The 26,315-nt window shown below is 65.7% G+C and overlaps 2 protein-coding genes across 4 annotated transcripts in view; one reads left to right on the forward strand and one right to left on the reverse strand.

Annotated features, from left to right (window-relative positions):
* Window positions 1-15: 15 nt before the first annotated feature.
* On the forward strand, window positions 16-1,035 carry LRRC10B (leucine rich repeat containing 10B). Its single transcript, XM_075095184.1, has one exon. The coding sequence runs from the start codon at window positions 16-18 to the stop codon at window positions 883-885; it is 870 nt and encodes a 289-aa protein (XP_074951285.1). The 3' UTR covers window positions 886-1,035.
* A 3,295-nt stretch (window positions 1,036-4,330) lies between these two features.
* Window positions 4,331-26,315, reverse strand: part of SYT7 (synaptotagmin 7) — a 33,725-nt gene continuing 11,740 nt past the window's right edge. The window contains exons 2-13 of one of the 3 annotated variants that reach the window (XM_075095105.1): window positions 25,235-25,338; window positions 22,278-22,357; window positions 20,363-20,494; window positions 19,538-19,753; window positions 16,083-16,451; window positions 14,100-14,225; window positions 11,098-11,233; window positions 10,313-10,583; window positions 9,725-9,894; window positions 9,111-9,225; window positions 8,829-9,028; window positions 4,331-7,509 (exon numbers count right to left, since the gene is read on the reverse strand). In XM_075095105.1, coding sequence (XP_074951206.1) covers window positions 7,405-7,509; window positions 8,829-9,028; window positions 9,111-9,225; window positions 9,725-9,894; window positions 10,313-10,583; window positions 11,098-11,233; window positions 14,100-14,225; window positions 16,083-16,451; window positions 19,538-19,753; window positions 20,363-20,494; window positions 22,278-22,357; window positions 25,235-25,338 — 2,024 coding nt within the window. In that variant the 3' untranslated portion in view covers window positions 4,331-7,404. The remainder of the gene's footprint in view (window positions 7,510-8,828; window positions 9,029-9,110; window positions 9,226-9,724; window positions 9,895-10,312; window positions 10,584-11,097; window positions 11,234-14,099; window positions 14,226-16,082; window positions 16,452-19,537; window positions 19,754-20,362; window positions 20,495-22,277; window positions 22,358-25,234; window positions 25,339-26,315) is intronic. The other 2 variants (XM_075095106.1, XM_075095107.1) reach the window with 2 other exon arrangements.

The following is a 26,315-nucleotide window of genomic DNA, read 5'->3' on the forward strand; positions in this document are numbered from 1 at the left end:
ATCACGGGCCCGGTGATGGGGAGCGGTGGCTCGGCGGGGCGCGGGGCGCGGCGGGCGGTGGCCGAGGGTCCGGAGGGCAGCGAGCAGCACCTGGAGGTGCGGGGAGGGCAGGTACCGGCATCCCTCTGGGCTCAGCGGGGGCTGAGGAAGCTCTACCTGAGCGGTGTCGGGCTGCGGGAGCTACCGGATGAGCTGGCGGCTCTGTGGCACCTCCGCACCTTGGCCCTGGACGGCAACGAGCTGCTGGAGGTGCCCGATGCCCTGTGCCACCTGCCCCGCCTGGCGCACCTCTACCTGGGCCGCAACGGGCTGCAGGGGCTGCCGCCCGCCTTCGCCCGCCTGCAGAGCCTGCGCTGCCTCTGGCTGGAGGGCAATTTCCTCGCCCGCTTCCCCCCAGCCCTCCTGCGCCTGCCCGACCTCCGCAGCCTCCAGCTGGGCGACAACCGCCTGGCCCGCCTGCCCGCCGGGCTGCCCCGCATGGCCGGGCTGCAGGGGCTCTGGCTCTATGGGAACCGCTTTGAGGAATTCCCCCCTGCCCTGCTGCGCATGGTCCACCTCCGCGTCCTCGACCTGGACCGCAACCGCATCACCCGCTTCCCCGACCTGACCTCCCTCTCCGCCCTGCGCCTCCTCTCCTACGACCACAACCCCGTCCGGCAGCTGCCCCGCGTCGGGGACGCCGTCTGGCTGGTGGGCGAAGGGGCGCAGGAGTTCATGGAGGCGCGGCGGGAGCGCCTGCAGACCCTCCAGCAGCAGCAGCAGGAGGAGGAGGAGGAAGAGGAAGGAATCAAGGGCCCACCGGTGGTCCCTGGGAATGGCTCTCCGCTGCTGGAGAATGGAAAGGGCAGCTTTGCAGCCCTGCCAGGCTCGCCGGAGGAAACATGAGCCACCGCGCTGTAGCCAGACACCCACAGGGATGCGCTGCGGGGGGATGGGGAGCCTCCACCGCGCTCCCAAGGACCACCATCTCCCAGCTAGGGCTGGGGAAGAAGGAAGTTCATGGCCTCCACATGAAGGAAAACACAGTCTGAGGACCAGCATCTCCCAGCTGGGTCAGCGAACAGCTTCTGCCTGGACCTGCAGCGCTCGTGGGTCACCGTCAGGATCCACAAGCCCACCTTAGAGCATCCCACGTAACCATAAGGTGCCTTGGATGGTGGAAATGGCCCTCTGCCGTGATGGGTGACCCCACAGACCCCCGCTTGCCTGCTGGGCAGGCCCCCGGTGGGCAGCACGACGCTGCTGAGAGCCAGACACCCCCACAAGCACAGGGACCTTCCAACCATGTGCTGCAGCTGCCCCACCACCTCCACGCGCATCCTTTGCTCCTGGCTCCGTGGGGGGCGGCAGGACAGGAAAAAGCAACGCTGTTTGCATCTATTCCGCACGGACCCCGTCACCCTGAAGAGCAGCAAGGTTTGAGAGCAAATGCACAGATCCCTTCTCACCCCTGAGATCCCCCATCCTGCTCTTGGAATTGGGCCGGGGGAGAGAAATTTATCCGTCAGGCTCCTCCCAGCTGTCAGGTTTGGAAAGGAGCTGATGGAAACCCCGCTTGGGCACAAGCGCTGCCCATCTCAAGCCTGGAAAGGGTTTTGCCTCTGTATGGCAAGAGGAGCTCCAGCTCTGCCTCTGTCTGCCCCAAAACGGGCACCAAAGCCAGGGCTGCCGCCTTGTCCTTCCTCTTCCCTTCTCTGAGCTCTATTTGCACCAAACTCAAGCAATAAAAAGCACAAGAAAACCTGGTGTGAGTAAAGTGATGGCATCTGTTCTCCGTGGGGGAGGCTGAGGCAGGGAAAGGGGCTGTTTGGGAGCTGCTGGGACCACGGTGACACATCCTGGTACAAGACCACCAGCTCCTCTTATTTTTAACATCGCAGGGAGTCCTGTTTTCGTCCGCCTGTCTCGGAGCCGTGCTCCCACTCTCCCCCCAGCCATCGTGGTGCGGCAGGGGAGCTCAGCCGCACTGGCACCGAACGCTCCCTCCGAGGCCTGGGGCTTGCTGGAGGTTTCAGACCGCACATCCGCTTTTAATTGCGAGGGGTTTGGGTTTGGTGGCTGGGTGGCAGCCAGCGCTCCCGCCACATCCTCTCCCGTGCTCACAGGGTGGATGCCACCCGGCTTTTCCTCACCCCTCCGCTGCTCTGCAGCAGGAACCGCGGCTATTTTAGAATTGGTGGAGCATCCTCATCTGCGGGATGCACGGGGCACGTCCGCGCCAGTCCCTCCAGCAGCGGGGATGATGAAGCCCCCACATTTCCAGCAGTAACGAGGCCCCATTTCCATTCTTACTTGTGGATGGTGGATTTGGGGCTTGGCAGGAGCTCAGCCCACTCTTCCCCCTCACGTTCAGGTCTGCCCGTGGGGGGACAGGTACGGGCTGTCGGTCCCTCTTGCCACCCAGGCAGCCTTCACCGTTGTGGCTTGTGGCGGGCAGAGCATCCTGGCGTGGGGCACCCCTGGCACCCAGCCCCACGTGTAGCACCCTGGGGTGCTGAGTGTGCCAGCGGGTGGCTCCCAGCCCCCAGGGGTGCACAGGGATCATGCCCTTGATCTGGCGGGGCCGCTGCTTTGCCTGGGGAGAGCACGCTGCTAATTAGCAGGTAATTATCCATCGCCCCGTGCGGTGCTGGCCCTGGCAGAGAGCTGCAGGACTCCCAGCCCCAGCTACAAGCAAGATGTCCTTTTCTGCCTGGCACAACCCATCTGCTGCCACCAGCTCCCTGCAGACCCCTGCCAGCCTGTCTGCGTTCGGCAGGGCGCGGGGTGACGGTGGCCCCAGGTGCCACCAGCCTGTCCCTGCAGCAGGAACTGGATCCAGCAGCTCTGACACCTGGGGAGGGGGCTCCCTGCCTCCCCGCAGCCTTTTCCCACTGCCCCAGCCTTTCGCAGCCCTGGCTGGGGAGGAGCTGGGTCGGGGGGACCAGGTACCGTGTTGACGCGGCACCGGTGGCACTCGGCGCAGCGACACGAGGGCCGGGAGCTGCCGCAGTCAGCGGAAACCTCACACATTTCTGCTACGCGCAAGTATTTCGGGGACGCTGGCATCGTCGAGCCCCAGCACCCGGCGAGGCGTGTGCGCAGTGCATCATCCATACGTCTGTCTCTATATATATCCCTGCCTACTCTCCCATCCCTGCGTACAACGGTTTGTGGCCCCGCCGCAGCTGGGATCACGCTGCTATTTCCATCTGCTCCCGCTGGCTGCGGACACAAAGGAGCTTGGGGATCGCTGCTGCTCGGGCTGGCTCCGTGCAACAGGAGCACCAGGATTGCTGCGCGGGGGCCAAGTGTATTTTCTTTTTGCTGTGTTCAAAGATGTAGGATGATAAAATAAACCTGGCTTTGGTGTAACGCAGCCCAGACAGCAGCCAGGCTCAGTGCCATTGGTGGCTTGTTGCTGCCAAAATCGCCAGGTTTGGCTCAGCTGGACATAAACCAGAGCCGGATGGGGTGCAAGCAGTAGCAACCTGACCTCCACCGGGGCACAGGAGCCGGCCAGGGGACAGCCTTGTCCCCTTGTGTCCCCCACTGCCACTGGCCACCTGCAACACCGTGTCCCAGCCCCTGGAAGGCAGATGTGGAGGGATGCTATCCCGGGCACAGAGGACACAGCTCTCCTGCCATCCCCGCGTTTGGAGTTTCTTTTATTTATTCAAGACCAGTGTTCACTGAATTATTTAACACAGCCATCGGAGCCTCCGCGGTGCCAGCCAGCACCCCAGGCAGCCATGTGCCTCCCGCTTCGCCAACAGGCATCTGCCCAGGACGTGGTCCCCCACCTCTGCCCCACAGCCATATTCTGGTCCCTACCTGGCACGTCACCCCCCCAGGGACCCAGCCCAAACCCACCAGCACCCCCTTACCAGCAGGGACGGGCACTCACCCTTCTGGTCCTGTTGCTGCCCACGGGGACCCACTGGCTGCATCACCCGGTTCAGCGCAGGCTGGGGCTGTCAGATTGTCCCCTGGGGCTGGGGGACCCCAAAGTCCCCACTGGGAGCCCAAGCCAGGCAGACTCCTGCACCGCTCCTCGAAACCACCTCCCAGCACAGCCACCACTTACTTCGAGCCACCCCACCTTGAGGAAGAGCTGCTGGCTGGGGCTGCTCTTAATGAACCCTCATTAAATGCCCTCGTTAGCAGGCCCAACCCTGCAGCACTTGCAGGTCGGCCAGGTGGCTCTCGTTGTCCCCTCCCTTCGCAGGGACCCTTCAGATTGTGTCCCCCCTTCCCGGCATGTACCCCCCTTCTCCAGGGGTTCCTTGAACATGGCCTGTCCCATCCCTTGTGCCTGCAGCAGGGGGGTGCTCGGTGCTGCGGGGGGGGGGGTGTGTGCGTGGTGCTGGGGGGGATGCTCAGCCAGGTGCGGGTGACACTGTGACCCCGGTCCCCACTCCGACCAGCGCTCGCTGCTGGGGGACCGCAGGATCCGTCCCCCCGAGCCCAGAGAGGAGGCACACTGGCAGTTACTGACTGTCCTTTATTACTGAGAGCAGGGGTGGCCTCCAGAAAACGAGGGGCCCCGCTCCCCAAAAATAGGATTCTGCAAAGAAGGCGCCCCAACCCACACGCCCCGGCTCTCGCCCCACAGCCTCCCCACGGTGCCAGCCCCGGCCTCTGCTGCCATTATTAGAAAAGGGGGGCAGCCGGCCACGGCCACCGCCACGCAGCAAAGCCACGGCAGCGGGGTGGCGTCGCCAGCCGGGCATCCCTTTGCTCCAGCCGCTCGTCAGCCGGTCTGGGCTTTTGTCTTTTTTTTTTTTTGTTAGTCTTTTTTTCTTTTTTTTTTTCTTTTTTTCTTTTTTTTTTTTTTTTCCTGTTTTTCTGTATTTTACACACCAGTTGGATGTTACCGTCACATGAAGAAGAGAGATACCTGAACAAGATAACGGCTAAGAGCTCTAGAGTTAAAAAATGAACACACAAGCCCCAGGGAGCCGACTGCAGACAAGAAATCCTTCCCGGAGGAATGGGGTGTCTGTGGGGCGATGGGTGGGCACCCACCTTGGCACAGCCCCACCGGCACCTGGGCTGCCCACGGGGAGCCCCCGAAGGGCTTGGGGGTGCCCGGCACAGCCCGCTGCGGTGCCTGGCCTTGGGGTGCCCCGGCCCTGCTGCCCCATGGCTCCGTCCCTTTCCCCAGGCATGTAAATCTCTTCTTTTATGTTAAAAAAAGAGAGAATATGATAAAAATACAAATGTCCCTAAAAGCATTATTATTACTGTAGTAGTAGTAGTATGACTTCTCTCCAGATTGTCCAAAATCGTCTAAGAGGGACTGCAGGGGCTGCCAAACCCTTCCTGGCCGCAGCCACGGTCCCCAGGTGGCTTGTCCCCGAGTGGTCCTGGGGCGGCGGCGATATCCCCCTTGGCAGGAGAAGGAGCAAGCAGCCCGGCACCCCAGGGACTTTTGGGGTTCTGGTTCAGGCTCCCCCCTACCCCCCGTGCAATGGAGAAACCCCATGGAGCACCTCGGGGGCTCAGCGGGTGCCCCCCTCCCCAGTAGGGGACAGCCCATGGCCTCGGTGGCACCTGGGGGGAGGCGTGGTGGCAGCCCACAGTGGGGTGTCAGTGTCCCTCCCGGGGGTGCAGGAGGGGCGAAGGGTGGTGGGTGCCACGGGGGCAGCGGAGGGAGCAGGAAGACTGAGGACGAGGGACCCCCAGCCAGGCAGGGTGGCTCCATGCTGGTGGGCACCCAGCTGCCTTCGGGCTTGCTCTGGGTGTCCCCGCGCCCGTGGGTGGCCGTGCCCTACCTGAGATGGCTGCGAAGGTGGCAGCACCCACCTCTCCCCTCCTCTGGGAGGGCTTGGCTCATGCTCCTCGGTTCAGAGGGAGCTGCGAGGCCGGGGGTTGATGATGCCCACCCATGCTGGCCAGCCTGGAGGGGCTCTGCTTACGCGGCACAGGGGCCAGCGGGGCACCCCGGGAGCCCCCACAAGGACACGCACACACCGGCCACCACATCCTCGCCTTGCGCCAGTCCTGGCAGAGCAGCAGGACGCCAAGAGGCACCGGTGTCACCTGCTGGGGACGGGGACGGGCAGGGATGTGTCACATCACACCCAGCGCTCCCGAGGTCCTGCAGGACCCGCTCTGCTGTCCAGCCGTCCCGGCAAGAGGAAGGACCCACGTCCACCGCGGTGAGCCACCGCTGATCCTGCTGGCGCAGGGCGGCGGGGAGGACCCAGAGGACGCAACCCCACTGGGTGACCCCATCTGTCACCCCCCCCAGGAGATGCCCCAGCACCCCGTGGGGCTCCCACGTGGGTCTGTCCCCACTTTGGGGAGCCCCTGTACTGGTAGCCTTGGCTCTGGGGAGCGGGCAGAGGCCCGGCACATCCCGGGGGGAGCTGATAGGGAGCTGCTGGCACCACAGGGATGCTGCTGGCACCACTCCTGCCAGGCTGGCTGGCCCAGGGAGTGCCACCAGCCCAGGATGGGGACAATGACACTCTATCCCCTATCCCCCAGGGGCCCCAGGGCTGGGCACAGGGCTCATGGGGGTCCCAGGCCAGCCCTGGTGCCTGGGTCAGCCCGGCTGGAAGAGGATGCTCTGGGGCTCAGCATCCCACAGGGGGCCAACGCCTGGCTCAAAACCAGTCCCCTCCCTGCCCAGCCTTGCAGGGACATGCCTGGGGTGGGGGTAATGGGGGAAAGAGCTGGGCTGGAGGCAGGATGGGGGGTCCCCATGCTGGAGGGCGAGCCCCAAGACAGGGTTATCGACCCTCAGCTCCCACTGAGCCTGAAAATGGAGGTAAAGCATCAAACCCGGCTGAAGGCAGTGCACAAACAAGCCCGCTTTGGCTAACGAACTGTGTCATGGCTTCCGATCCCAGGAGCCTGCGCCTGGCCCGGGGAAGGGGGCTCCCCTCCCCCCTGGATGCCCCCACCCCGTGCCAGCCCAGCGGGGCTGGGAGGCTTGGGGAGGGTGGTGGGGACGAGGCAGGGCATGGGGGGCTCCACGGCCCCACTTGGGCGACGCTGACGGCTCGGAGAGGTTTTATTGAGCTGAAAGGGGAGGGGAGGGAGGGACCCCTCTTGCACCCACAGCCTGGCCCCCTGAAATAAGGGGTGAGGCCGGGGAGGGGCAGGGGGGCTCCCAGGGACTGGGGCTGGAAGCACTCACAGAAGTCCTGCCCAGTGGTGGGGATGGGGACGGGGGGGGTCATCACTTCTGGCACCCTTCTCGGCTGGGGGTCCTGGGTGTCTGCGTGACCTCCCACCCCCCAGCGCCGGGGAGAGGCGAAAGCGGGGGGGCGGGGGTCTCCATCCCCCTCCTACCGCAGGGTCCCCGTGAGCCGGGCCGCCATCCCGCCGGTCCCTCGGCTCCTCACCGGGAGCCCCTCGGAGGGGTGACGGCGGCTGGGAAGGGGGACCCCCAGCCCTGCTGTCCTGGGGTTCTCAGGCCTTCAGCTGGTGCCACTGTGCCACCGCCTGCCGGGGACGGGCGATCATGTCCTTCCAGTGCTTCACCTCCCCGGGGCCGCTCTTCCAGGACAGGTAGATCTGCGGGCACAGGCAGCCTTTGGACCCGCAGCTCCGCTCCCAGCCCCTCCAGCCCCATCCCCAGCCGGGGTGCTGCCACCTTCACCCCCAACCTCCCTCCCCGCTCCCTGGGCACGTGCCACCGGTCGCGGGCACCGGCCCCGAGCTCTGCGCAGGGCCGGGCTATTCTTATCCATCAGTTTTCCATACGGTGATGTGGAAAACTATGCGTGCCAGCCCTGCTCGCCGCTGACAGCTCAGGGAGCCCGTGCCGCTTCTTCGGCTAAGCGGATTGCCGCGCCAAAGCGGGGCTCGCTGCTAATTATGCAATCAAAAGTGATTAGCAAGCTGCTGGCCACGGCGGGGCGGCCGGGGCGTGGAGGGCACGCTCCTCTCCTCCGGCTCCGCTGCCGGCAGCACGGCTTTGCTCTCACGCTGCAATGCTCCCGGCAGCTTTAATGCAAAGCGGAGACATCATGGGCACTGTCTGTGTGTCTGTCTGTCTAGCCCGCTGGCTGGTGTCGGGGTCCGGGTGCAGCCGTGCCCGTGCCGCTGGAGATGTCCCCTCTGGGCTGTGCCCACGCTGGGGATGCCGGCACCTCTGCCCCTCTCCGGCAGTGCCGAGCCGCTGTGGCTGCCCCCTCCCGGGTTTATCCTAATCTACGTGTTTGCTTGATTACAGCGCTGCATTTGGGGATCATCGACTCTCTGCGGTGAGCGGTAATAACAGAGATTACTGTGCTCGTTTGTCATCGTTACCCTAACGAGCGGAGAGCTGGATGGATTTAACGTAAATCAAATCGAGAGGGGATGAATTCCTCCCTTCCTGTCATCAGGGGGCGGCGCGTAATCCCAGCGTGGGGCTGGGGCCGGGTCGGTGGTGGACGCGAACCCTGGGGACCCCCGGCCGAGCCCCACGCCCCATCCCTGCTCTCCCGCAGCTGGCTCCAGCTCTACCTGGTGCCGCAGCACACGGGAGCCATCAGGGACTTCGATTTTTGCCTTGCTATAAATAGACTTTTGGCAGGTTGAAGCTCACCCCAGCACAGGCTGTGCCGCAGCACGCCGTGGCGGGAGGCACAGGGCATTGCCCCGCTGGACGGGGCCATCACATCACCTCCTGACCCGTGCCAGGTGAGCTCTTGCCACCACACACCGTGGCCGGGACCGAAGACGGCCGCAGAAGGCATGAGGGACCCCCACCATGCTCCACCTTCCTCTTCAGCTTGAGATGGCACCGGTTGCCATCAGCCACGGACCTGGGTGTCCCCCAGGTGCCAGCCCTCAGCAGGACACATTGCCAGGGTCCCTCCACCACGCGCCGATGCCGCGGGACCCACCTTGCCAATGACGTCGTTGCGGCTCAGCCTGTCCTTGTCCATGACGGTGATGACGATGGTCGTCTCTCGCAGCCGCTCTGTGGGGATGTCGAAGGCAAAGGACTCATTGAAGACAGGGTTCAGGCACCGCTTCATGACCACTGTCTTCTTCTTCTCCACCCGCTTGTCCTTGTACATCAGCCACACCTTCACGTAGGGGTCTGGGGAGGGACAGGAGCTGCTCTCAGCCCTGGCTGGGCACCGGGCAGCGATGCCCGGCATGGCAGGAGCCGGAGCTCGTACCTGATGTGCCCCCGATGTCCATGGCTTTGAGGTTACGCGCTTTGATGATGTTCACCACGATGGAGTTGGCGGAGGGGTTGTAGCACAGCGACAGCAGCAGCTCCCCACGGCTCCCCTGTGGGACCCACATTGGCCCTTAGGTGGGCGCCCCGAAAACACCCGTCCCTTGCCGTGGCACCCTGCCCAAGCCCTGACGGAGCACCCAAAGCCCCTGTGTCCCACCATGGGAGTGAGGTGCTGGGCTGAGACCCCCCGAGAGCTGTCCCAGGGGTGGGCTTTGGGGCTGTATGGAAAATCAGGGCAGGAGGAAACGGGGCCATCCCCAGCGGGACGTTTTCTGGTCTTGATGGAAGCAGGAGAAAAAGAAAACTTCCGTTTTAGATCTACCTGAAACAGCTCTTTTTGACGCTAGCCTTAGGCTACTTGGTGCCTTAATATAAAGATAAAGATTTGGGAAGAGAAACCTCTGCATTAGATGTTGAACCTTCTCACAAAGCAGAAAATGTCCCTGTTGGGGTAGCAAGAGGGTGGCCCTGTTGGGACAGCATAGGGACAGGGGGTAGCCTCCCCTCAAGGACTGTCCCCAGGGCGAGGGAGGGGGACCAGGGCCTTACGCTGCCATCACTGCATGGCTTCAGGTCCTTCCAGAAGGTCTGCATCTGGGTGAGGTCCACCTTGTTGAGAGGGATGGACACCTCCCCGATGGGGTCGTTGCGGCTGAAACGGTCGTAGTCCAGGACCTGGAGGTACAGCACCCGCTGCACCACCTTCTCGTAGGGGAACCCTGTGCCAGAGACAGAGGAGATGAGGGGCTGCCGCGGCCGTGCCGAGCAGCACCCGGTGTGCTGGTGCTGGTGCCACCCTGCCTTGCCCATGCTGATGGGGAGGTGTTGCCACCAGGCAGTGGATGGGGAGCAGAGGACGGCACGTGGCTTCAGGCCACCGCGATGGCTGGTAGCAGATTAATTCCCCTCTGTGCACCCACCCAAGGGTGCCTGCTGCGGGGAGAAGGAGCTTCCTCCATGCCCCCTTCATGGGATGCTAAGCAAACCCCTCCAGCCTGGTGTTGATGGCTTGGCCAGCCCCTCTCATCACCAATGGCCACCACGTTGGCAGCTTGAGCTGAGCCGGTCCAGCCCAGGAGGGAGGACAGAGGGTCCCACAGCCCCTCCGCTCCCACCTGAGTCCACCCTAGCCCCTACCTTCGAAGAGGAAGGTCTCATTCCAGTGCGGGTTGAGGTTCTTCCGCTTCACCTTGGTCTCCAGCTTGTGCTTCTTGTCAGGGAGCAGGTAGATCTTGACAAAGGGGTCGCTGGTGCCGCTGAAGTCCTTGGCTGGCAGCTCCTGCGCCTTCATGATCTTGACGGTCAGGGTGGACTCCTGGAAGTTGTAGCCGACGCTGAACTGGATACGGCCCAGGTTCTCCCGGCTGAGGCCGTCGTGGCCCTCGTCGTCCTCGGAGCCTGGCGAGAGCTGCGGCGGGGGGAGAAGGACGGTGAGCGCAGTGCTGGGGGGGCCATCGGGGGACCACCGGCGGGGTCTACACACCCCCGTCCCCGCCGTTTCGGCGCCCCGGCTCGGTTCACGCCAGCACCCGACCCCCAGCCCTGTGGGCTGTCAGGGGGCATCAGCCTCTTTCCGGCTCCCTGCCGCCGCCATCGCCTCAGATGGCTCCGGGGAAGGGGGAGCGCTAATGAGCCAAATTCCTCCTGACAGCCCATCCCTCACAGCTCCGGCACCGCTCCCTTGCGCCGGCCCGGGGGGGACACGGCTGCGTCAGCTCAGCTGAGCCAGGGCTGCACCGGCTGCGGCGCCCGGCTGTGATGGAGACTTGGCAGAGCGGGCTGGGACGTGCCAGGGTGCTTGCGGCACGGGGCGGGCGTGGGGAAGAGCTGGGTGAGGGAGGCTGCAAGGAGACATCTGGGAGATGCCCAGGGTGGGAGGTTGTTTCTGGGGAGCCCATCCCCAGCACAACCCATCCACCCACCATGAGCATCTCACTGGTCAGGGAGTTGACCAGGTCGGAGACGGAGGAGCGCGGCTCTGTCTTGCGGTCGGACTCATCGTGCGGTGGCTGCCCGGGCACCGGTGCCGTGTTCACCGCCTTGCCACCGGCTGGCAACCTGGGGAAAGAGAAGCAGCGCTTTAGAGGAGAGGGGCTGCGGTCGAGACAGCGATGGGCTCCCCCGGACCCCCTCTCCCAGCCGATGCTGCGCCTGGGCTGTGCCTGCCCTGAGTGGAGGCTTCCAGATGTGGGCAGAGCTGGGCTGCAGGGACGCCTGGGGCTGTGTGCCGCCCGCTGCAGCCCGCCAGCCTCCGCACACAGAGGGGTCCCGGCCGGTGCAGGCAGCTGGTTCTGCCTGTGTTGCCGCCGGGCAGGGCTGGGTGCCAGCCGGTGCCCTGGGACCTGCACCATGCCACCTGGGAGCACAGCAGCAGGTCCCACGCTGCTCACGTCCCCCAGTCACGTCCTACGCCCGGCGGTCACAGAGCCCACGGTGATGCCAGGGCTACCAGGTCCCCACCAGCACCCGCGGCTCTGGCTGTGCCTCACCCACACGCAGCCCTTCTGCACCCTGGCGCGGAGCTGGGTGTGTAGTCGACCCACGGGTGCTTCGTACTGCGGTGTGGACTTGGTGCTCAGCGCTAACCGCCCCCCTTTCCTTCTGCCATCGAGCCCTCCCCAGTGCCCTGCACCCAGGACCGCTGCCCCGGCTGTCCCTGCACATCCCAGCTCTGACAGCCGGGTCTCGGGGTGGGGGGCCGTGCTGGCAGCTCCCGGCTGGCTGCGGGACGGTGCGCGTGGTGCCGGGGAGCTGCGGCGGGCACAGGGGCAGAGCAGTGATGGGGGTGGGCGGGCACGCGCCGGGGCCACGCTGCCACGATGCACAGGGACAACGGGGGACACAGGCACATGGCAGCAGGGACGAGGCAGCCCTGGGTGGCTCCCACGGTGCAGACAGATCCAAGAGGGAGGGGATGTGCACACAGACAGGCACCCCACGATGCACCCCACGCTCCCACCCACCGCAGCTCCTGCCCGAGCCGAGACACGGTGATAAACCAACAGACGGACCAACAGGACACACACCCCCGGGCGGACAGCATGCCGCCGGCACAGCCCCAGCGCCACGGTGGGCTCAGCGGGCAAAAGCCACAACACATGCCACGAGACACCCACCGACACGCCAAGCACACGCAGACACACATTGATGGAGATGCAGGGAGGGGACCGTGGGGGCGATGGGGACAGAGGCACACGCAGCAGCACGGGGCGGGCAGCCCTCTTGCACACCCACACACACACGGCTCTCCCGCCCCGGCGGGACGGCACCCCGGGAGGACCGGAGACCCCGAGGTAGCTGGGGAGGCAAAGTCAGGTTAAAAACAGAGCGAAAATGAAGGCGGAAGAGCCGGCGGCGGGGCCTGCTGGGCGAGGAGGTGCCGGTGGAGCCATGGGTGCCGGGGCAGAGGCACGTGCCGGCGGAGGTCACGGACAGCGAGAGAGAAAGAGCGGGAAAGAGCAAGAGAGAGGAGGAGCAGCGTCGTCCACCACTGGCCTGCCAGGAGGGAAGGGGGAGAGAGGAGTGGGGCGGATGGACGGACGGAGGATGGTTAGTCGCTGGGACAGGAGACACGCCGAGGCGCCGGGCTGGAGCTGCCGGGGACGGGCTGGAAGGAAGAAGCTGAGAAACGGGGATGGAGGAGACGTTTCAAGGCAGAAGAGCGGGCGGTGGGCAGCATCGGGTGGGCAGGCGAGAGCAGAGGGTGCCGGAGCCCGTCCCCTCCGCCGGCCCGACCCCCCGCGTCCCGCGGGGCCCAAGGGGATGAGGAGCAAGGGGGAGATGGAGGCGGGGAGGCCATGCGTGCACCAGGATGGGTCTTTCGGACCAGCGAGCTGGGGGGAAGCAGGGAGCAGGGTCTTGCTGCGGCACAGCCACCCACCCCCTGCGCCCGGCACCCAGCGTCCCCCGTCCCCTCGCCCGGCACGGGGCAGCCGGCATGGTGTGGCGTGGCGGCCGGTGCTCCCCGCAGGGACCGGCTGCTCAGCGCGACACCGGGGATGGGGGGTGCTAAAAGATGGAGCGAAACCAAGCCGAGCGGGGTAAAAATAGCCGGTGGGCGAGAACGGTGCCAGTTCATTAACACGCCGAGCACGCGGGGAGGCAGCACCCGCAGGCTTCACACCTCCTCCCTGCTCTGGAGGGGATTAACACCCGCTCCCAGCGGCGCAGGGCCCCTCTGCTCCTGCCAGACCTTGCCAGCGGCCGTGGCTGGGCTCCGGTGCCAGTGACAGATGCGGTGCTGAGCCTTCGGCACCCTGGGAAGGCAGGGAGCAGCCGGAGGCGAGGGTCTGTGCCACGCTGCCGCGCAGCTTGCTTGGCGGAGAAAGGGGGGTAAATGCTTTGCCCCCCCGTCAACCTTGGGGCTGGAGCAAGGGCTGAGCACACGTCGCCGCAGGGGTGTCGCCGCGTCCTGGGGGAGCTGCCCGCCCCGCGCCGGGCTGCTAACGGCCCCGCTGGGCTGGAGGTCGTGGCAGCGCGGTGCAGGAGACATGCGTTGGGATGGGATGCGGCTCAGCTGCCGACGCGGCATTGTCGGGGGGTCCCTGCGAGCCTGACCCCCACTGCACCCTGTTCTCCCAGCACAGGGGCTCTCCCCCTGCCCTGTACCCCACTCCCCAGCGTGTGCCCGCCCAGCATGCAGCCAGGGTGGGGGGCCGGCGGTCGGGGATGGCAGGAGAGGAAGGGCAGGGAGGGAGGAGGAAGGGATGGGGGTCCTCTCGGTGCCGCCACTCCGGAGGCAGGACCGCGGGTGCCGGCGGGGGGAAAGCTGCAGACGTCACCGTGCCCGCTGCCTGCTGGGCCACCCTGTGCCGCTCCAACCTTCGCGCTCCACGAGGCCAGCCTCCTCCTCCTCCTCCTCCTCCACCCTGGGTGAGGCCCTCGTCTCCTCCTCCTGCGGGACTGCCCTTGTCCTCGCTCATACCTCTTGTCCCCCTGAGCGTTCGGCTGGTTCGGCTGCGTCCCAGCGGGTTGCAGGTCGGGGATATTGGCAAAGTCATCTTGCTCTGAGAGTCCCAAAACCAGGGATAACACCACCATCCGGCCTTCCCTGCCCAGGCGGCCCCGCAGGCGGCGGGAGAAAGAGAGAAAGAGAGAGGAGAACAGCATCAGGCAGGGAACCGACAGAAGCGGAGGCACCCCGCTGTCCCCCGATGGCAAGGGGACCCCGGCTCTGCCCGCCGGCCCCTGTGCAGGAGGTGATGTCCGGGATGGGTGCAGAGGGCTGCGGGGAGAAAGGTGCCAGCTCCAGCGAGCCTGGCACATGTGGGTACCGCCACCACCCCTCTCCTCCAGGTCCAGGCAGGGAGGATGCCGAGGTCCTGCTGAGGGGGGAGAAGGTGCCCCGAGGGGCTGGGGATGAGGGACAGCATGAAGGGAGCGAGGTGCCAGCATCCTTCCCCAGAGGAGGAGATGGCGGTGCCATGGCCAAGGCTCTTTGCCCTCCTCCAGCGCTGCCGGCGCAGCCTCCCTGGAGCCCATAACCGCATTTACGCCACGGTGCTGGGGAGGCAGGCAGAAGGGTAAACAGAATAAAGAGCAAAAGCAAAGTTAATGGTTTCAGAAAGCAGCGGTGGTAAATGGCAGCAGGTCCTCTATGGGGAAACGGCACGCTGGCTCGGCACGTCCCGGCTCTGCGGCTGCTCCCCCTCTGCCAATTAAGGCTGGAACCAGCACCGATGCTGGGTAAACAGGGAGGAACGTGACCCTCGGGATGGCTAATGAGCCTCATCTCGATATCAGGAAGCCAGCAAATGGAGCCGGCGAGGAACCTCTCGGTGGGAGAGGGCAGAGCCGGCACGGTGCTGGGCGGGTAGAGCCGAGGGGGTCACCCACCTGCTGGTGGTGAGGAGAGGGCTCATGGCTGGTGACGGAGCTGGGAGGAGACCCCCAGGCAGGACTGCAGGCGGCGACCCCGGGGTGCCTCTTTCTGCCCAGAGGAAGGTTCAACCCTCTCTTTCGAGCTGCCTGTGCAGGCAGGAGCAGGGTGGGCAGCTGAATTCCTGTCTCCCAGGGCCTTTCCCACCTAACCCTGATGCAGAAGGTGCTGTGCTGACCCGCGCAAGGGCAGGATCAGCCCTGTCCCCTCCCCCCTAAGCCCTACCAGCCTGTGGGAAGCACAGCTGGGACCCGAGCATCCGCTCTCCTGGGGTGCCAGGGGGCAAATGGAGGCCAGGGGGGAGAAGGAGGACCCTGGGGAGGAGGGAAGCGGGGGGGACCAGCTCTGCAGAGGAGTGACAATGTCATGTGCCAAGATACGGCAGCAGCTCGGGACTCAGATTAGTCCTCGATGTTTGAGGTTTGAAACCCAGTGCTGATACAGGAGATAGGGTTAAGCCAGATTAAAGATCACAGCTCCGGCAGCTCTGAGCGGGCTGCCTCTGCCCGCTCTCAGCCTGGGCGGAAGGCAGCCTGACAGGCAGCGATATCGGGGCCGAACAGACAGTCACCCCTGCACGGGAGCCGCTGCCGGCATGGCTGCCCCCCCTCCCCTCCTTGGAGCAATGTCACTCCATGCCGGTGGCTGTTCGGCAAGCTGGAGCATCCCTGTGCTCCCCGGGGACTGCAGGGGACCTCAGCACCTGCACCGCCGGCGACGCAGCGGGCGATCCGCAGCAAAGCCACGGGGCAAAGAGAGCTGGGGGAGCGCGTGAGACCCTTCCCCGAACCCCTGGGCTGCGGCAGCTGCCCCTATCCCCCAGGATGGGGCTGGAGGGGACCTGGCTCTTCCCGCTGGCAGCATGTCCCCGAGGTGGTGCCAGGAGAGTGGCTGTGCTGGGGTAAGCGATGGAGGCAGCGGAGAGTGCAAAGGAGAGAGCAGAGGACAGAGCAACGGAGAGAGCGGAGGAGAGCACAACGGAAAGAGCAGAGAGAGCAACGGAGAGAGCGGAGGAGAGCGCACACTTACAGAAAGGACTTCATGTCCAAGCCGCGGTTGCGGATTTGCCCCACCACGTGGTCCCAGCTGCCGGGATTGGAGCGGCTCCGGCCGCCAGCCGTCCGATGCTTGGAGCCGGCGGCGATGCCCTGGCGCGCCTGGCCGCCGCGGGAGCCCCGGGGGTTGCCGGCGCCGGCGGAGGAGCCGCTGTGGGCCTGGAGGTGGCCCAGGCTCTGGCTGGTGGTGGGCTGGCTGTGGTTGGCGCGCTGGTGCTGGCTGAGGGGCTGCTGCAGACTTTGCTGGCGCATGAGCGTGCGGGGCCTCTGGCATTTGGGGTCGCCTGCTGAGGTGGGGATATACTCAAGGGTAGTGGCTGTGGACAAGGTGGAGTCCTCGAAACTTAGGGAGAGGAAGGGCAGAGGAGAGGAGAGAAAGGAGAAGAAGGTGAAGGGGCAAAATTGGAGGAAGGAAAAGAAGAGAGTTAGAGAGAAGATGCCCCAGCGCAGGGAGCGCTCCGGCAGGGGCCAGCGGATGCAGCGACCGGTTCCTCTGCCTCTCGGCCCTGGCTTGGCCTCGCCGGCGGCACGGGGCTCTCGCGCCGCCACCATCTCGCCCGGGCGCCGTCCTGGGCTTGCCGGCGGGGGCTCGGCCGCGGCACCGCAGCACGCGGCCGGCTGGGTGCCCTCCCGCTCCCGCAGCTGCCGCGCAGCCGGCGCCTTCCCAGCACGCCGGCCGACCTCGTCTGCGAGCTAATTAGGCTGCTGCATGAAGGCGAATCCCGCGGCGCCCGCTCACGTGCTGCCAGCCAGCCCGCCCCGTCCCCGTCCCTCCCAGCCCAGCACCCAGCCGCCAGCACCCTCACCCCCGGGTCTCAGCATCCCGTCTTGAGGGACCACGCTGGCTGAGGGCGCTCCCGCAGCGATGGGGTGGCCGAGACCCCCGCGGCCATGGCATGCCAGCAAGCCGGGTGTCCCCGGGGCCAAGCCAGGCTGCCAGCGGAGGGGGACCCCACTGGGGTGGGAGTCCGGCCGCCGCTCCCAGCACCCTGATCACGGCGTGGGAAGCGATGCAGACGTGGCCCCAGTGGGATGGGGAGCACGGAGAAGCCCAGCATGGATGGGCTTCATCTGGCCGGTGGAGAGGGAAGAGCAGGCAAGAGGCCGGCAGGGGAAGCGGCGGTGCCCATCAGTGGCCATGCAGCCGGCCCCACGCCGGGGTGGCAGCACATGCATGGCACGGCCCATGCAGCTGGGCAGGAGCCCCAGGCTCGGCGCTGATGCCCGTGGCAGCCTCCAAAGCTGTGAGACCAGGGGGTCCAGCCAGCATGGAAAAAGCCCTTGGGGGTCCTCAATGCACATTGAGGCAGGGGGCCCACCGGGACCACCGCCCCGCCTGGCACCGGAGAGTCGCCTTCAGCAGCAGCCACCGACCTTACCCCGGTCCCTGCGCTGCCCAGGGCCGGTCAGGGTGCCGGCTGAGACCGCGTGGCGAAGCTGTGCCGTCGTGCATTGCCAGCAGCGGGGGACAGAGAGGGAGGGGGGAAGGATAAATAGCTTAAAAAAATAAAAAGAGAGAGAGGTGAAGAAAGAGCGGAAGGTGAGAGAAAGACAGAGAGGAGGGAGGGAAGTTGAGAGGAGCGGAGAGCTGGGACGGATCCAGCCCCACGGCCGAGGCACTGTCCGGGCGCTGCGCTGCACATCCCCGCCCCCGCCCCGCGCCTGCCGCCGACCTCCTTTCGCTTTCCTATCAAATCCTAAATTAGTTCAGTTTACAACCTCTCAGTCACAGGAAACTAAATCTGGCTCCTCTCGGCCCGGCGCCAGCTGGAGGCGCGAGCTCCTGCCAGCACCGTGCCAGGCGGCAGCACACCCTACCTGCACCCGGCCTGTGCCCACCCCGGTGCCCCCCGATACCAGGGGAGGGGTACAGAAGCCGGACCCCCAGCATGGCCCCCCATAAACACCCCCAAACCAGAAGTGTCCACGCAAAAGAGATGCTGAAAGGCAGGATGCTTCGCCAGCGGCTTCCTCATCCCCTTAACTCTGCCCTCACCGGCTGCGCCAGCCCAGCGCGCCATGACGGATGTCCGCCTGTCCGTCCGTCCATCTCCCAGCCCCTCTGGGCTCTGGAGCTACCAGCCAGGACACCAGAGCCCGTCCCCACGCCGGCACTGGCCCAGCCGGCGCGGCACGGCTGCCGGCGCAGCCCGGCTGTGAGTCAGCGGGAGCGGAGGTGCCGAGCGGCGCGCGGGCACGCGCCCGCGGCTCTTGGCACGGCAGCTGCGCGATGCCTTTTCTTAGCCGGCCTTCGCACATCCCGCCAGAGGAAGGCGGGCTCCCAGCGGGACTCGCGTCTCTGCTGAGACTGGGTACGGCTGAAGGCTGCGCAGCTCCCCCTCTTCCTCGCCTCTCCCTCTCGCCTCCCAGCAGCCAAGCTGGAGCGCACCAGCATCGTGCCAAACAGGCGGCTGTAGCCCCAAATGAGGGGGACACCAATCTTTGGAGCACCAGGAGGCACTTGGGATTTGTCCAAGGTAGCAGGACTGGCCTTTCCCTTTTGAAAGGGTTTTCTCCCTGCCAACAAGGCTGGAAGAAGCAGCGGGGACGAGGCACGCCAGCCCTGGGAAGCACCTTTGCCATTGCCACCGACCTCTCCGAGGATGCCAGGGCCACTGCCAGGACCCGCTGGCTACTCAGCCATGGCTGCCACGCAATCGGAGACTGCTGCACCCCAGCACAGGGAACCGGAACGGAGATCAGAAACACAGGACGGAGCCCACAGCCAGATAAATCACCGCCATCTCCCCCAGCAGAGCTACAGTCGCTGCCAGCAGCCAAGGGTCTCGCCGAGACCCCCACCCAGCCTGCCCGGGCCACGAGCCCCGCAGAACCTGCCAAAACGCTGGTTTTCCCCTAAATCTGATAAACCACTGACCTTCCCCAACTCTCTCCCAGCACTGGGTGATAGAGCCGCATGTGAGATGCCGGCGCCGGGTCTCGGGGCTGTGCCATGGGTCAGGGAAGCACCACGGAGGGAAGAGGCTGGCGATGCCACGCACGATCCCTGATGGCCGCATCCCAGGGACGGGGACACGGGAGAGCAGCTCCTGCCTTTGGACCATCACCAAGACAGTGCCCCCCTACCCCGGGGAGCCTCACTGGGGACGCCGAGCTGCTTCCCACCGGCATCGGGCAAAAACCACTCCTGGTGCTGGAAACGTGCCGGGGACAGCACCCAAACACGCTCCCTCCTGCCCGGCTGGGGATTGAGCCCCACAGCCCCCTCCTCTGCTCGCCCCGCGCCAAAACACTGCCGGGGGCCCGGGCAGCCCCTCGCCTCCCTCGGCGCGGTGGGCCGGGGGATCTCGTGGTGACCCCCGTCCAAGCGCAGCTGGCAGAGGGGAGCGGGCACCTGGGCACGCTGGCAGTGGTGGGGGGGGGGGGTCCGTGCCGGGGCGCCGTGCCGGACCGTGCGTGCTCACTCACTTGGACAGGCTGAGCTTCCCTGCGGCCAAGTGGCTCTGCACCGTGTGCCAGCGGCCTCGCGCCGCCTTCCCCGCGCCGGGCTCGCTGTGGGCAGAGACGCTGCTCCTCATGCCGTCCTCGCCGAGCCGCTGCTTCTCCCCGGGGCGGCCGTCGCGATCCCCCGCCAACCCCGCGGCGGCCGACGCCGTCAGCTTGGCCCCTGATAACAGAGAGCCACTGGGCCGGGCCGGCGGCCGGACCCCCCCAGACAGACACGAAGAGAGCCGGACGGACAGACGGACGGACGTGGAGGGGGAGCCGTTTGATAGGGGTGGGGGGTACAAGAGGAGGGGGAGAGAGCCAGAGGGGGACAGACAGACAAGAGACGGACAGACAGACAGAGAGAGAAAGAGAGACATCAGCACTGCAAAAGAAAAGGGGTCCTGGCCGGGGGTTGCGCGGGGGCCTCGGCAAAACCATCGAAAACAAAGGGGGGAGGAGGGCGAGGGTCAGGGCGGGGGTCCCGCTCGCCGGCAGCCCAGCCCCGGGGGGGACCCGTCCCCACGCCGAGGGGGTGCCCCCAACGCGCAACCCCGTCCTGTGCCGCCGCGAGGTGGGGGGGACCCGCCGCGGCCCCGGCCGCCCCCGGGGGAGCGGGAAGGAGGGGTTGCTCGTCTCCATGGGGCTGCCCATGGGGTGGCGTGCGGGGAGCCCGGGAGGAGGAGGAGGAGGAGGAGGAGGAGGAGGAGGAGGAGGAGGAGGAGGAGGAGGAGGAGGAGGAGGAAGGCGAGTGGGTGCTGCCCAAATACTCACTACACGGAGCAAACCCGGCAAGGAGAGACTCACTTGAGGGAAAGCCGCGGATCACCGTACGGGGCGTAAGGTGAAATGTTTAGTATAAACTCCTTGGGAGGGTAGGAGCTCCATTTCTGCTGCACTGTGTTGTCATTGTTATTCCAAAAGTCTCTGTCTAGATCGCTACAGCGGCCGGAGACCAGGGGAGAAAGAAAAGGGAAATACAAGAGAGAGAAGCTGAATTCCTGCGAGAAGGGAGGAAAAGCAGCCCTCCGCCCCCGGAGCACCGGGATCCTGCGAAGAGAGATGGGGCGCGCAGCTACCCACCCCTTGGACACCGACACACACACACACACAGACACACGGACAGACGGATGGATGGATGGATGGATGGATGGATGGATGGATGGATGGATGGAGCAGGGCAGAGCTGTGGAGAGAGAGGAGCAGGCAGCTCCGCTGGCTGGGAAGAAGAGAAGGATGGAGCGGGGTTAGAGAGGTGCCGGTGAGCGCGGTGCCGGCGCAGCATTCCTGGCACGCGTGTCCGCGTGTCCTTGGCACACGTGTCTGTGCGTCCTCGCTTCCTCAGCAGCTGGGTCCTGGAAGCGCACGCTGCTTGGTTAACCGTGATGCTGCTGCACATCGCAGACCCCTCTAGGTCCCCTCCTGCCAAACCAGCCCGCTGCGAGCACGGAGCCTGAACCTCCCCGCTCTGGCAAGCTACCCGCAGTGCCAGAGCTGCGTGCTGGCGGCTCTGGAGCCGAGCAGCTCCCCGCTAGCACTGGGCGACTTGAAAAGCTGCTGGTGTCCAGCCCTCACGCCCCTCGTCGATGCCCACCTGCAGCTCCGGGTTGAGCCTGGCTGTGTGACCCTGCCAGAGCCAGGGAGGGAGAGCCACGTGTGCCATGCCATCGGGAGGGGACATGCCTCCGGTCCCGGCTGGGTTTGGCCAGCACCGGTGCGGCCCGGAGCAGCTGGCCAGGCTGTGCCCAGGCAGAGGGGTGCCTGAGGTAGCCCCAGACACCTGCACCCCAATAACACCCTGGGCAGGAGGCCAGGCCAGCCGTAGGAGGGGGTTTGCAATAGCCTTACTCCAGGCAGGAGCTATTTCCCTCCTGCTGATGCAGCCCTCGCTCCTCTGAAGAGCCCTGGGGAGTGCCAGGAGTTGTGGGGGGGCAGAGCTGGAGCCAAGGTGCCCTGGAGAGCCCCCCCGGGCTGCCAACTCTCCACGTCACTCCCTATCCAGCACTACGAGATGCCCCAGCTCCGCCCTCCTTTCCCCACCGCGTCCCCGATGCCTGTGCTGTGCAGAGCCGTGCCAGCCACGCACGCAGCAGGGCCGGGGAGGGCTCCATCAGCGGGGCAGGGCTCGGGCTCTGCATGCCCAGACCCGGGGCATCCCGGGGGACACCCACGCTGAGGTCCCCACGGCTCCATCTCGATGCCCACAGCTTGGTGGGTGAGCCAGGAGGGTTACTCGAGGGTGCTGGAGAGACCTGCCAGCTCTCCCGGTCTCCTGAAGCCCCTCTCCCACTGGGGCTGGGGGAACTGGGGACACCCCTGCCCCGACTGGGGGGACCACCCCACCCTGCAGCTGCAGGAGAACAGGGATCGGCAACGCTTTGGCACGACGATAGGGACCACCCATGGCCTGGTCTCCCCGGCAGCCCTTGCTCCCCCCACAACAGAGTCAAACTCGCTCTGCCAGGGCTTGGCCGGGCACAGACCCTCCTCACAGGGAGCAGAGGGACAGTCACCTCTGCCCCCAAGAAGGGACGTCCCTGCTGCCGGCGGGGACGGCACCAACCCGGCCCGTGTCCCCATGTGGGCAGGGCACCCACGGCAGGGGGAGGGCGCGTGGCAGAGGGCTGGGTGCCGAGCGGGCTGCGGCTGTGCCAGACCCATGGGCAGAGAGGCTCCCGGCGCCGCAGCCCCCTGCCCCTCTCCCCCCTACCCTGGCACCTACTTGATGGTTTTCTTTTCACTGCGGCCTCGGCTGGAGTCCGGAGTTCCTACAGTCTCCAGGGAAGTCTTGTAACGCTTACCCTGCGGAGAGGAGAGGAGGGGGATTCAGGAGATGCAGGGAGACCCCCACCACAATGCAGAACATCGCAGCAGAGGATGGGGACAGGAGCTGCATCTCCATCAGCTGGAGGGTTTGACCTGGATTTTGCCCTTTTTCCTTACAGCCTCCCAGTTGCTGGGCTCCATCCCACCGAGCCGGGCAGCAAAACTCTCGACAGCTTCATCCCTTCGCCCTTACGAGGCAGCAAAGGCACACAGGGGAGACGCTGGCCTGGCTGCCCTGGCTCCTGGGCACCGTCCCCAAGGGGCTGGAGGGGCTAGTGCCCTGTGGCACCCCTAGGATGGAGCAGCAGCCACCGCCTGCGTACCCTTCCATGGCCTCACTGGGGGAGGAGCAGGTAATTTTAGGATTAATTGAACCTGAATTAATTGAGTTCACCTTTCCCACTGAAAAGGAAGAGCTGCCGTATGATAATGAAGCAGGCGCTCACTCCTAACTGGGGCTTGTAATCAGGGCACTTCACTGTGATTTCTGACGGCAGGTTCAGTGTGCTGCTCTGATCCAGGGCGGACAAGAGCTCAATTAATGCCAATTAGTGAACAATTAGGAGAGGAGGCTGCTCTGCGCAGCTGTGGGGAGGCCGAGGTGGGACAGGAGCAGCTGTTGGAGCAGGCTGGGGTTGTGGACCAGCCCTCCTACCACAGTGGCCCTGGACCTGCGAGCATCCCTCCTGCAGAAGCCAGCCCTGCATGCAGCCTGTCCATGAAACGGCGAGTATTTCTCCCTTCTCCTTCTCCCCAGCCTCATCACCTCTGCACTAAGACGTCTCCTTGGCTGGGCTGCGTCAAAGGACTCCCTGCACCCTCAGCGCAGGTGTCCTTGGACAGCCATGGGCTTGTCCTGCCAGAGGCTGCAGGGACACCTGATCTACTTGGGTGCCCACAGGCTAATCCTGCCAGGAGGCACTGGGATGCCCGTTGACCTCCCTGGGTGCCCACGGGCTAATCCTGCCAGGAGGCACCGGGATGCCCATGGACCTCCCTGGGTGCCCACGGGCTAATCCTGCCAGGAGGCACCGGGATGCCCATGGACCTCCCTGGGTGCCCACGGGCTAATCCTGCCAGGAGGCACCGGGATGCCCATGGACCTCCCTGGGTGCCCACGGGCTAATCCTGCCAGGAGGCACCGGGATGCCCATGGACCTCCCTGGGTGCCCACGGGCTAATCCTGCCAGGAGGCACCAGGATGCCCATGGACCTCCCTGGGTGCCCACGGGCTAATCCTGCCAGGAGGCACCGGGATGCCTGTGGAACTCCCTGGGTGCCCACGGGCTAATCCTGCCAGGAGGCACCGGGATGCCCATGGACCTCCCTGGGTGCCCATGGGCTAATCCTGCCAGGAGGCACCGGGATGCCTGTGGAACTCCCTGGGTGCCCACGGGCTAATCCTGCCAGGAGGCACCAGGATGCCCATGGACCTCCCTGGGTGCCCACGGGCTAATCCTGCCAGGAGGCACCAGGATGCCCATGGACCTCCCTGGGTGCCCATGGGCTAATCCTGCCAGGAGGCACCGGGATGCCTGTGGAACTCCCTGGGTGCCCACGGGCTAATCCTGCCAGGAGGCACCAGGATGCCCATGGGCTGTCCTGGAGGGACTCAGCCCCGAGCCCCGTGCTCGATGTTGTCCCCAGCCAGCCATGGCACAGGGGTTATGGGGACACGGCAGCAGCGGCTGCTGGCCCACGCTCCCCTGGCACCAGTCGACCCAGGGCTGCCGCGCGGGCGCAGAGCGGGGCCAGTCGGGCAGGCACGCAGCGGGTTTGGCCGTGGTTCCCACGCAGCCGTTCCAGCTCTGCGCTGTTGCCGGCCGGGACGCGCCTTTCCATTCCCAGCCTGAACGCCTTCCCGGCCGATTTGTACTTGTTTGTTCCTCTGCCAGCTTCATCCTTCAGCACAACCAGCCCTTCTCCTCCCCGGTGCTTAACCCTCCGCCACCTCCCTCTCAAGCCTGCCCTTCCTTGGGTGGCACCAGGCAGGCTTGGAAACCCCTTCCCACCCACCACCCCTCCCTGCACGCTGTGGTGGCTCCCACCACCTCCACGCTGCCTCGTCCCTGTCCGGATCGCCTGTTGCCTTCCTGGGGGAGTGATGCCTTCCCAAGACTCGGGGGGAGCCGCCGGCACCACCGGGGTGGGCATCTCCTGCACGGGAAGAGCTGCCGCCATCGCAGCACTTGACCCAGATTTGAATTTGATGGCAAAAGAAACGTGGCCGGATCCTGGTGCCAGACTGCTCCAGGAAGCAGGGAAGAGGGAGGAGGAAGGATGCGGGGCAGGAAGGAGTGCTGTCCCAAGCCAAAGGCCCTCCTGCCACAGTGGGGCTCAGGGAGGGAAGCCGGGTGCCCTGAGGGTGCTGGGGGGCTGTGGTGGGGGGCAGAGCGGGTGGCAGGGCTGGCTCACGGCACCCGGCGCTGCCAGGGACGGGTTGGCCACCTTCCCACAGGGCTCTTCCAGGCAGGAGCGTGCCCAGCAGGACAGGGGCCAGATTGTTACCGCTTGTCGCAAATATATATATATGTATTTGGAAACTTCCCTTTATGCCGCACAAACAGTTTCGCCCAAACATTTAATTATCACATCTCCTAAAGAGCAAAATAAAAGCTGCAGCCGGTGCCCGCCACAAACCGCTCTCGGCAAACGCCTCTGCCTGCCGGCAGCCTCGCTGCCCAGCCACGCGCCCCCGGCGGCAGGCATTGCCCCGCACCCCGCGGGACCCCCACCCCAGCCATCACCCAGGGGCAGAGGGTGGCCGGGACCCACGTCCCAGCACACCCCAGGAAAGGGAAGAGGGGTGCCCCGTGCCCGCTCCCCACCTCAGGCTGACGCAGGGCCACTTACCAGTTTGCGCTGGCACCACTGGCAGATCCCGCAGAGGACGATGGTGACGCTAAGGCTGACGGTGATGATGGCTGAGACGAGGAGGACGTCGCGGGAGGGAGCCCCTGCAGGGAAGCAGAGCAGAGCCGCCACTCAGCGAGGGGACGGGGAGGGGGGGTCAGCCCTGCGCCCAGGGGTGTCCCCGGCGTGGGCATGCCTACAGCACCCTGCACACAGCACCCGGGGAGGGCTGGGCAAGAACAGGGAGAGCAAACGTGGGGAACGGGGTCCAGCTAACAGGCTCCAACCCCATGAAACACCCCAGTCCCTTCTGCTGGCTCCGGGCTCCCGGCAGGACACCCCGGCCCCCAGCGCTCCCCGGGAGCTCAGGCTGGAGCAGAGCAGAGGCTTTAATCTCTGCCGGCACCCTGCGAGCGCTGGCGTGTCCAGCAAAGGTCACAGCATCACCACATGCCTCCTGGAGCTCCCACCATGTCATCTCAGCACAGTGGCTGTTGTTTTGTGTTGCTTCCCCTTCCCCTTCGCCTTCCTAATCCCCAGCCCTTCCCCTTCCCTTTTCCTCTTTCTGTCCCTTTTTGCCTTCCTAATGCCCCATCCCTTCCCCATCCCCATCCCTTCCCCATCTTTTTACCTTCTCCATCCTCTTCCCCTTTCCTCCCCTTTCCCCTTCCCCATCCCTTTCCCTTTTCCCATCCCCTCCAGACAATCCATCTCCTGTTTCTTTGTTGGATCTGTGCCCCGCAGCCACCCCGCAGTAGGGGATCCCTCTTTGGGTCAGCCAAAGCCACACAGATTCACCCCAACCAGCAGTGCAGGTGCTTGGCAGGGGATGCCGGGGAAGGGTCAGGCAGCAGGCTCCCCTGCTCCTCCCCAGCCTGGCCATGGGGACAACCTTGGGGACCCCAAAAGTGGGGGCGGACCCCTCTGCTGCTCCAGCATCAACCCCCTGTGGGTGCTGGGGATGATTACAGGGCCAGGCATCTTCCACCCACCCTGCTCCTGTCCTGCACCCAAGCAGCCCCATGAGCAGGAAACCCCCTTGCCGGACCCCAGGGGTCCCTGCCCTGCCTCCCCGCACGGC

Source organism: Phalacrocorax aristotelis, chromosome 5 (genome assembly GCF_949628215.1).
Source record: "Phalacrocorax aristotelis chromosome 5, bGulAri2.1, whole genome shotgun sequence".
Lineage (NCBI taxonomy): Eukaryota > Metazoa > Chordata > Aves > Suliformes > Phalacrocoracidae > Phalacrocorax > Phalacrocorax aristotelis.